We start from the raw sequence: 10,589 nt of genomic DNA on the forward strand, positions 1-10,589 counted from the left end.
CTTCTACTGTACGTGACAACTCGCCCCACTTCATTGCTTTCAACAAGTCACTGCTGCTCTCTGCACAGCTGAGAGAGTGTACGTGTGTGTGTGTGTGTGTGTGTGTGTGTGTGTGTGTGGAAAGCACACACGCAATCAGAGGAGTATGACCAAGACAAAGACTATATGAGTGTTATATACATGGTATAGCTGCTGTGGGAGTGGAGTAATTGGCTTACAGTAAGTAGCACTGTTTATCTGGACACACTTAGTCTTATCACTATAACCAGCGCAGTGGAGAGTGAGAACAGAGGCCGCACCCGCACTTCCTGCTCCCTGCTATTGGTGAGTTAGTGACTATGACCTCTGAGGAATGTTGCCTGCCCCTGTTGTTTACTCTTAATAATGAGGGCCAGCAGCTTTAAGCAAGTTAAAAGTCACATCCCAGGCTGACTGTACAGTTTGCTGCTGGGTCACGGAGGAATGCAGCGGCCAATGTCTCTGTGTCCAGACATCAGATGTAATAAAAGTCATAAAGTGAAGAAATAACAGCCACAGAGAAAAGCAGACTGGCCTGACCAATCACGATTTAAGATATACTGGCTTGTCAGTGGTGTCAAGTTGAGGTGAATAAAGCTCTGTACATGCTTGAGTAACGTAGTAACCTCGAGCTGCAGTGTGCACAGCATGACTGTATTATTTATTTAGGCTGGATAAACTTATCTTGCACTTGAGTTCTCACAATACTGAGACCATCGTTGAGCAAGATCAACTTCAGATTTCTTTATTAAACTGTGTGTTAGTTCATTTAAATGTTTCAAACAGTTTGCTGACAGAATAAAATCCCAGACATTGTTACATGTTCGATAACATTTTATGCAATATTGTTCTGATACACTGGTGAATACTGCAGGGGTCGCCTGAGTCAAGGATTTAATCTGTATAGAAGAATGCATGGGTCATGCATTTGACAGCAAACTCTATTTTTAGCTTTAAGAGTAAGAGGTGCACACATTTCACACAACATGGATAAGAATTTTTGATGACTGCTGTCCTGTAAAATAACAAAAATCAATATATTGTTTAAAAATATACTGAGAAAGCTTTTAATTGGAAGAAAATGCCATTGATTTTTAAAATATGTAGTGTTGAAACAATTAGCTGATGGCAAGAAAATGAATCAACGGATGATAATTGTTTTGGTAACACTTTACTTGAAGGTATCTACATAAAGGGTGACATGACACTGTCATAACTATCACATGACACTGTCATGAACTTGTCATAAACATTATGTACATGTCATAACTGTTTATGACTGCTGTCATTAATTGTCATTCAGTTTTTGTAATGACAAGTTGACATTGTTTGGGTTGTAACTAAACATGCAAAACTTTCTCTTGCTGCAGCTTTTAAAATGGAAGGACTTGCTGTTTTTCTCTGGTTTGTGTATCAGTGTAAATTGGATGTCTTTGACTTTTGGATTGTTGGTCAGAAAAAGCATGTCATTTGAAGATGCCATGTTTGGGCTCCGAGAAAGTGAGGGACTTTTTTTTTTTTTACCATTTTCTGACACTTTGTAGATGACACGTCTAATCAGTGAATTGAAAAAATAGATTATGGGATGCAGCCCGAGACAAATGTACTGTTAATAAATATATATTGTACACAGTTGTAGAGTTGCAACAATTTGCGATGAATCAATTAGTCGATCGACAGCAAATTTATTTTTAATCATTAAGTAGTTATTTTTTTATTTTTTACGCCAAAAAAAAAACCATTTGCTGGCGTCATGCCTCTTAAATAAGAGAACTTAATGCTTTTTGTCATAAATGATAGTAAACTGAACAGCTTTGGGCATTTTGAACTGTCTGTCAGACAAAAACAAACCATTTGTTGGGCTCTGGGAAATTATGGGAATTATTTTTTACTATTTTCTAAAATTTTATTCCCAAAACAATTAATTAATTAATCTAGAAAATAACCGACTGATTAATCGACAATGAAAATAATCATCAGCAACCCTACATACTTTAATGTATCACTTTCACTCTTACTTTACCATTATTTAACTGCCCAATATTCTTTCCCTATCCCTGTTTGTTCTTAGCAACACCACTCTTGAATATATATTTCACATATGATGCATGTATTGTACATATTTCTTATTGTTGTTTCTATTTATGTATATATTGTGTTGTACATTGTAGCATGATACACTATATTTTTTTATATTTCTAAAATGTTACATACTAGTTTTATACATAGTAATGTGGCATAATGCACATATTTTTATATTTTTTTACACATTTTACATACTTAGCATTTCATTTTATAGTTTTTCTATTCTTAAAAATGTCTTATTTTCTTACCCTTTATTTGTACTTTCACATCATAGTGACTGTAAGGTTTTACAATTTCTCCTTGGAGCTCAATAAAATCTTTAATTCTGATTCTGATTCTTACCTGTCCCTTGTAAAATCCCTCGAAGCCGTCGTTGACCGCAAACATTTTGTGGCCTTCAGTGATTCCCACTCTGACAGCAGAACGCACGGCGGCGTTCATACCTGCTGCCGGCGCGCCGACGTTCAGCACCGCAACATTGAAGGAGCTCTATTGACGACAGAAAGCAGCAGTCACACACACTACACTCAGAAATAACACACAGTGGAGAGAGCAAAACCTGGCATACTTGCACAAAGTATTGCCGTATCTTGTAACAACCCCAAGCTTTGTCACATTTTAATCATCTTCACACCTCAGACATGAGTGTGTACAATCACAGCATCATGCTCAGGCTGAAGAAGATGATATATCAGCAACTTTAAGAGGCAATGAAGACGAGCAGTGATTTTTATAGCAGACGGGAAGTTGGTAAATTGGAAAAATTATTGTTCTCCATGCCTGACAGGACAGTTGTCTGCCTCCGTCTGACAACATCATCCATGTGTCATTAACTGCTGAAGAGCCAGGCAAGACAGCAGCAGGGACAATTGACCTTGCATGCAAGAAGCCACATGCTGCTAAAAGACGCAATGAAGCAGCAGCTGCTTTCTCATGACAACCACTGAATATATCAACAGTCAAATGCAAACATTCACTAAAGGCTATGCAACGTTTTCTTGCTATTTAAACTCAAGTCGTCTGTGTCACTAGGAGCTGGGTGAAAATAATTTAGGGCACAATCGAAGCAACATTTAACCGCTGATATCAAAGTGCACGTGGCCCATATTTCAGGTGAAGCTTATCAAGTTGTGTGTGCATGACCCACACATGGATGGAAGCCTCATACACTCAGCCACAAAGGCCTTATTAGTATTTGGTGTGTCTGCTGCGAATGAATGATGGTTCGGGTCTTGACAGTTTTCATCCCGCAATTGTCCGACAGGATAATTGAGTGCATGGTTTGGCTTGAAGTGCATGAAGACAAACGATGTGGAGAAGCTCAAAATGGACAGGCATCCAACTCTCTGCAGATGAACTTCACAAATGGAGTGCAGTCTTGGACAGTTTCTTGGTCTGGTATACCAGTTGTTATATCAAACACTTCCTGTCTTTATTATAACTTTGCTGAGACTGTAGACTATTTTTAGGGCAAAGCCCAGATGACTGCATGTGACAACAGCTGTAAACACTAATGTACTGAGAGGTCCAGCATGTTTTCTTTAATTTAAAGAAAGCATTTGCCTTGGCACCAACATTAATCTTCAAAAATATATCCAGGGTAAGTATTGTATCTCTATCTAAAGTCTTTTAAACATGTTTCAGGAGGAATTTACCATATTCTCAGCATGACTACATTTTTCCAAAGGTTTTCAAGCATTTTTTAACAGTAATATCAACATTGTAAATCCAGTGTCATATGTGTGAACCATGATTGTTTGACTCCCCAATCTAGTGGCTCTCACATTTATTTTCCACGTCATATTCAAAGTTAACCTAACCAGAGCTGTAATTTCTAGCCAGCGACCATGTTTTGGCTGCACTGCAGCATGCAAGGCCGGCACTATAAAGTCTGTCCGTGAGTGAGTGAGTGAGTGAGTGAGTCAGTCAGTCAGTCAGTCAGTCAGTCATGGCCATTGGTTGGAGTGAGTGATGACATGAGTGTTTATGTTTCGCCATTGGCCATTGGCAAAATGAACAGGCGATGACAGTCCTGTATCTGTATCCCTCATTGTCTGTAACCAGTGTAGCATGATAGCATGGTGAAAATAGCTAGCTAGCTAGCCGCTACATGAGCAAATTTTTTAAACTTAATGCTTCATCCACACATTCACAGCTTAAGAAAGCACATTTCTATTGTCAGATGAAAGACAGCTTTGTTCGGCCATTTTAACGTTAACATAAAAGCATAGTGGAATTAGCAAGAAAGCTAACAAACTAGCTAGCCATCATCGAAATGGCAGATTAAGACTGAGGAAAGACAGGGTCGCCTCATCAATATGCTTGAGGAACAGCCATGTCTTAATCATACAAGAGCCTTAAATCAAATTTATGAGTAAATAAAATATTTGGTGTTACAATTTGAAACGGGTGCCACCACCTCAGTAACAACCTGTAACTAAAGGTTGAATAATTAATCAGTTTGACCGATTAATCAGCTCCCATAGGACATTTTACAAATCTTTGTCATCAGCTGAACTTGGCTGTGATAGTGGCCGATGACTGTGCAGCTTCCATCAGCCACATGGGGACGTACTTCACTGACTAGAGCTGAAGAAAAGAGGGTTGTGTCAAATGATCAGTGGGTAGCTACAGCTCCAGAGAAAGCGGGTCCCTGCTGCTGTGTTACTGTGTCTAATGATTGTTCTTCATTTTCACATGTATTTACATGAATTTTTGGGCTGGACCACAACAGTGGGGCAAAGTCTGTGACTAAGTGAATGCCACTTCCTGTTTCAAATTAAAAGCCCTCTAACACTTCATGGTCCAGCCATATACTGGATTTTGACCTAGTCTTGTGAACAGAGAGAGCGTGGAGCCTGTGCAGTTTGAGTTATGAACAAGCAAAGACACTATTCTCCACAGACTTGACATTAAACTGTAAGGAGGGCTACTTCGGGTTCATTTGAAGCAGATCACAGTTGACGCTGTGATTGTCCTTGACAGTGACTGCATTGAAGAACTAATGCAACTCTTTGCATGTCTGCACTTCTTCTTCTAAGCAGAGCCATGAAGAAATAAGCAATGACAGACAGAGCGACAGATGATGAGCACTGGCACTGTCATTTTGTGGCACTGTATAAACATATGTGATTTTGTCTCTGTAAAATAAAAACACATAGAAAATACTAAAATCTACTCATAGTTCTAATAGCGTTTTATCTCAGCATGGGGGAACTGGGAGCTAGGGTGAGTAATAAGGAGGATGAATTAAAAGGTCTCAACTAGTTGCTGTGAGGCTCATCTGCTCTATGAACTATGCCTGCAGAAGCTGACCTAGGGCCTGCTCAGCTGCGGCCTTGTTACTCATTACATACATCAGACTGCTCTTCATCCCCCGCCTCCTCCTCTCCCTCAGGACAGAGACAGTCACAGAAAAACAGGTAATTAGTGTCACAAAAAGACTGCAGCATTCACAAGGCACCTGACCAGGAAGTACCTTATGCTAGCGTACAAATCACAGAGACGCTGGTGGGAAAGATACATTAGGAGAATTAAAATTGTGATAATCTCATTTATATAATATAATCATAGTTTTTTATTTTTTATTTGCTCATGACGTTACTTACATTTGGAAGTTCAGAATCTGCCTTCCGGTAGGAGAGGAGTCTGTAGGTGGTCAGATTGTTCTCAAAGCTCCTGCAGATGACAGACATTAAAAACAAATTGTAATAAATCCACAATGTGTGTCAGCTCTGTCACTGCTGTGGAAAAAACCTTTAGAGTCAAGTGAAATCAATGCAATGAACGTTAAACCAGGGCACAGTGCTGAACAGATGAGAGTGAGTGCTATCTGGAATCTGTGCAAGATCATGCTAGAACAAGAGGAAAAAGTAAGTGACTTCTTTGCAACTTTAAACTTGTTTGTAAGGAAATTAATCCTATATTTGATCATATCAAAGTAGCCGAAAAATACCTGCCACGCAGTCTCACAGCCTCGTCAAATTTCTTCTCATCCATGGCCTTCTGCACCTCTTGGGTCTGATGACAAGATATAAAGAGCCTCGTCATCATACAGGTCAAAATATGCCAGTCTTTTCACTTGTAACAGGAATCTGAATATGAAACTTGGTGAACATAATCTAGGGACCAATATCTAAAGTTCCCTCTTGGCAAGAGTTGGAAAACTTACTAAAACTGAGCTTCTATANAAATGGCTAAAATGTGACCGATCGCTGTGGCTCCCCCTGTGGCCCAATGTTTTACCTACTACTAGTAGTAGAGTACTACTACTAATGTACAGTTTTAGCCCACTAAGTATCCCACTATTGGCAATGGTACTACTGTACTTTCAATAATGCAATCGTACTATCAAATTCACAAAAACTCTGTCTGAATACATTGCTCTTCTTAATGGGTTCAGTTGACTATTTAATCTGCAATTTCCTATGACCTGTATCCCAAACACACAACATGTGAAACTGTACATGGGCAACTGTGCACTCAATGGGTATGGACAAGTCATTAATCTCATTTTCTGTTCTATGCAGAGCACACTTGATGCCCTGTGGAGTCGACCTCTGTCTCTCCATCATGCACACTTACCATCTGAACACACTCCATAAGTGGTAGTCGGACAGCCTGGTTGCCAACCAGAGACACAACGCAGGCCGGGGTGGTGGCAGAGGCCTCCAGTAACGCCAGCACTGCCTCCACGCCCATACGACTGGCCTGTGAAGGTAATTTAAGGTTAATATCGACCTGCAAGGTGTCTGCAATATAAGTAAATAATCAAGTTAGGGTTTTTTCACCATAGAGAAGTACTGAATAAACCATGACTTACCAGAATCCTGTCAAAGGCAGAGGGTGTCCCACCTCTCTGCACGTGGCCCAGGATGGTCACCCTGGTGTCAAAACCCAGGCAGCGTACCACCAGCTTGATGTGGAGGGAGAGCAAAGAGGGATGACAGCATACAGTGAGGTTTATGGGGTCAATGTATACAACATGTCTACAATAATGTCCTGTTAAATCTACTGTAAATTATTGTCTTATCATATTTTAGTGCGATTAAGCTAAAAAGAGCTGTACATGAAAGGGTCCAAAGATTACAGAGACACATCATGAAAACATATTCCTACAAACAGTTGCTCTTACTTAAGTTTAAACACATAAAATCACAACACAGTCAACTAACATAGCATTTTATATCACTGATTCTTTGTGAAATTACATAGCATCTTGTAAAGGATGCTATGTAATTTAAAGAAATGCAGAAATAAAAGTGACAAGCAAAAGGAAAAAAACACAGAGAGAGAAACCATGCAAAACATCTCCTGTCATGTAACCATCTTAGCAAGTGCCAAATAATGTGCATGCAGAAGAAGTGAACTTGCAGAAATGAAAAATAAAGGTGCAAACACAGCGATGTGGGGTGGGAGTGGAATAAAATTCCATATATATAAATGCCTTACGGATATATGGAATCAAGAAATAATAAGTGAGAGGGTCCTTAAGAAGGGGGAAAAAGCATGTGATACTGAAGGAGAGTTTGTGGGTCCATGACTTGACCAGGCTTGTCCACCGTACTTACATCCTTGATATAATCAGGAGTTATTGCCTTGTTGTGGCAATCTATGGCACCCTCAGCTACAATAATAATGTTCAGCCTTTTCTTATCGGCGCGGTTCTAAAGGGATATAAAGAAGCAAAGCATTCAAAAACATGACAGAGAACATTTTGCATTGCCAGAAGCTGGATCCTGTAATGGAGGATGGTCAAGTGTTGATAAACCTTCATGTCCGTAAAGAACACCAAGGCGTTTTGACATTTGGTTGGTTGTCTTTCTTCAGTAGGCACTTGTCACATTGTGGAGGAAGTTTCCTATCTAACGTTACAGCTTGCTGGGGCAGTTTGTTCTTAATGAGGCGTGCTAGCACTGCTGGGAAACTGAAGGGCAAATGGAAAATGTACTTCAGACGTGACACAATGATTATCCTCCTGCAGAGAAGGCCTGACAGCACATCATTAAAACTAATTCTGGTACCTACATCTGGCATGATATTAGACAGAAGGGTAAGCTTGAAGATACCATGTGGGGTTTTATTTTAAACAAACAATTGAGTTCACATGTAGTGTTTCTCACCAAAATCCTTGGAGCCTAACAAATGAGCTGAATGACTTTTCTTCTTCTTAAAACATTATGAATATTTTGAAACCTCTGCTGATTACCCCAATACATTCGCAATGACTTCCCCAGCAAGCAACCTTCTTTTTTGACTAAGATCCACTTTGCTGCCACCAGTTTTCAGTCAGTGAAACATGACAGTCAAAGATGGAGATAATTCAAAGTAAACATCTCGAAAGTAAAAACTGGTGCAAAGATTTTTTTTTTTTTTTTTTTTTGCAAAAAATAAAAATCAAATTAATAAATGAATAATAAATAAAACCTTCCCTCAGAATGTGGCAAGTGTCTGTGTATTAAAGGAAAAAAGTTAAAACACTGACAAAAATGCTGTACTGTAAATGTCATTGACTTCTGTTTTTCAGACATATTGCTATCCACCAGTTGGTCCAGCTTCTGGTTTCTCCTCTGCGCCAGTCTGAAACTGAGCGCTACTCACATCCTTCACAAAATCTGAAGTAATGGGTTGTCCTTGTCTGTCAATGGCTCCTTCAGCAACTATGATAATGTTCAACCTGGAACCTCGTGATCGGCTCTGGGCGATATGACAAACACACTCACCACATCAAATCTGCTGTAAATCCATCAGGAAGTGTCAGATTATGCAAAATGTATACTGGTAATAGATGACTATGTACTTTACAAAGTTAAATGTTCTGTATACTGTTGTTCAAATCATCTGATGATCTAATATCAATGTCAAACTGTGTTGAAAAGTCAGTGAGTGCGTGTGTGTGTGTGTGTGTCTGCATATGTCAACCATCTATAGGCTCTGTGGCGCAATGGATAGCGCATTGGACTTCTAGTCAAGCACATGAGATGTGATTCAAAGGTTGTGGGTTCGAGTCCCACCAGAGTCGCTGTATTATGAATAGTAGCTTTTTGAGACAACAATCTCTGTGTTCCTGTTCATTAATCTCAATCTTAAACAGGTTCTTGAATGCGTGCTGCTTACATTCCAGCACCTAGTCGCTACCTTTTTATAAAGCCCCGACCTCAGCTGTGTGCTGTGCGCAGGAACGTCAGGCAAATACAAGCAGAGGGCAGAGTCTCTGCAGATAAAAACACAGCCACATGCTTCTAGTAATACTGATGAATAATTGATGGATGAGAGGGATTATATTTGTATGAGTCTATATATTGTTTTTTAGAAAGATCCTACATAGTATATCTTCAAAGTGTTTATGGTAAAAGTTAAGTTAGGGTTTTACAGGGAAAATATTTGTGTGACTCCTCTTTTAGATGAATCTATTACAAACATGGTGTTTTCTGATTTCAATTTCCCACTTGCCACCAATCAAATGGTGCTTTTAGATGGTGGACAAAAGCGTGGCTTCACTACACAGACAAATACGACAACAGCGTTGCTTGTAATGTCTGTAAAGTGATCATTTTAAGAAGGGCTGGAAACACCAGCAATACGCTGAAACATCTTTCTACGCAACATTGGCTTGAATTCCAGGAATGACGTGTCTTTGACATGAGTTTGCCAGTTTATATGATATCTGCAAGTTCAAGGGGTCCTTTTTACAGGCTCTGTGGCGCAATGGATAGCGCATTGGACTTCTAGTCAAACATCAGAGATGTGATTCAAAGGTTGTGGGTTCAAGTCCCACCAGAGTCATTTCTTTACAGTGTTAAAGACATGACTGTTTATGAATCTTCATCACAAACAAGTCGCTGGTGCATACTTCCATTTCCTCTTTACGGATGGGAATCAAGTACTGCTTCCAGAATGTCTGATTCTGGAGTGGTATTCCTGGGTTTGGTGGCAATCTTTTATTATCAAACAAGCTTCTTTAGCTGCTAGCATGCACTTCAGAGGCCTTTTACACGTTGCCGGATATTTTCATAAACGGACATTTCACCGTCTCCGTTTTCAAAAAGATCTTCGTTTACACTTACCCGTGTATATATACACAAGAGCATGCCAAACCTGTAGGTGGCAGTGTGCAAGCCTTCCATGTATCCATTGTCACCATAGCAACATAGGTCGCACTTTTGACACAGGCGCAAGTTCCGGCGCGTACTGTGACGTCGGCTGCCTATAACTCCGTTTATCTCAGTTTACATGCAAACGTGCAACCGGAGTTTTCCAAAATCTCCACTCTGGCTGGAGTTTTTAGAAAGACTCGTTTTCAGAGGAGAAATCTCCGTTTGCGTGTAAACGAAGGGCACAAACAAAGGAAGATGTCTCCGTTTATCAAAATCACTGTGTACGTGTAAACGGCCTCTTAATGTCCTTACATAAAATTTGATTGAAGACACTGTCTAGTAATTATTTTTCACAACATAACAGGCTCTGTGGCGCAATGGACATTAGAA

At 39.8% G+C, this 10,589-nt stretch overlaps 1 protein-coding gene and 2 non-coding genes across 6 annotated transcripts in view; 2 read left to right on the forward strand and 1 right to left on the reverse strand.

The window, feature by feature from the left end:
• The window catches only part of pfkpb (phosphofructokinase, platelet b), a 37,516-nt gene that overhangs the window by 12,882 nt on the left and 14,045 nt on the right, over window positions 1-10,589 (reverse strand). For 2 of the 4 annotated variants that reach the window (XM_050074627.1, XM_050074625.1), the window contains exons 8-13: window positions 8,704-8,799; window positions 6,926-7,018; window positions 6,688-6,813; window positions 6,059-6,123; window positions 5,712-5,781; window positions 2,446-2,592 (exon numbers count right to left, since the gene is read on the reverse strand). In XM_050074627.1, coding sequence (XP_049930584.1) covers window positions 2,446-2,592; window positions 5,712-5,781; window positions 6,059-6,123; window positions 6,688-6,813; window positions 6,926-7,018; window positions 8,704-8,799 — 597 coding nt within the window. Of the gene's footprint in view, window positions 1-2,445; window positions 2,593-5,711; window positions 5,782-6,058; window positions 6,124-6,687; window positions 6,814-6,925; window positions 7,019-7,673; window positions 7,770-8,703; window positions 8,800-10,589 lie in introns of all 4 variants that reach the window. The other 2 variants (XM_050074623.1, XM_050074624.1) reach the window with 1 other exon arrangement.
• On the forward strand, window positions 9,033-9,124 carry trnar-ucu (transfer RNA arginine (anticodon UCU)). Its single transcript is given in 2 exon segments — window positions 9,033-9,069; window positions 9,089-9,124. It is a non-coding gene; the product is annotated as a tRNA-Arg (tRNA).
• On the forward strand, window positions 9,797-9,888 carry trnar-ucu (transfer RNA arginine (anticodon UCU)). Its single transcript is given in 2 exon segments — window positions 9,797-9,833; window positions 9,853-9,888. It is a non-coding gene; the product is annotated as a tRNA-Arg (tRNA).

Source organism: Epinephelus moara, chromosome 21 (genome assembly GCF_006386435.1).
Source record: "Epinephelus moara isolate mb chromosome 21, YSFRI_EMoa_1.0, whole genome shotgun sequence".
Lineage (NCBI taxonomy): Eukaryota > Metazoa > Chordata > Actinopteri > Perciformes > Serranidae > Epinephelus > Epinephelus moara.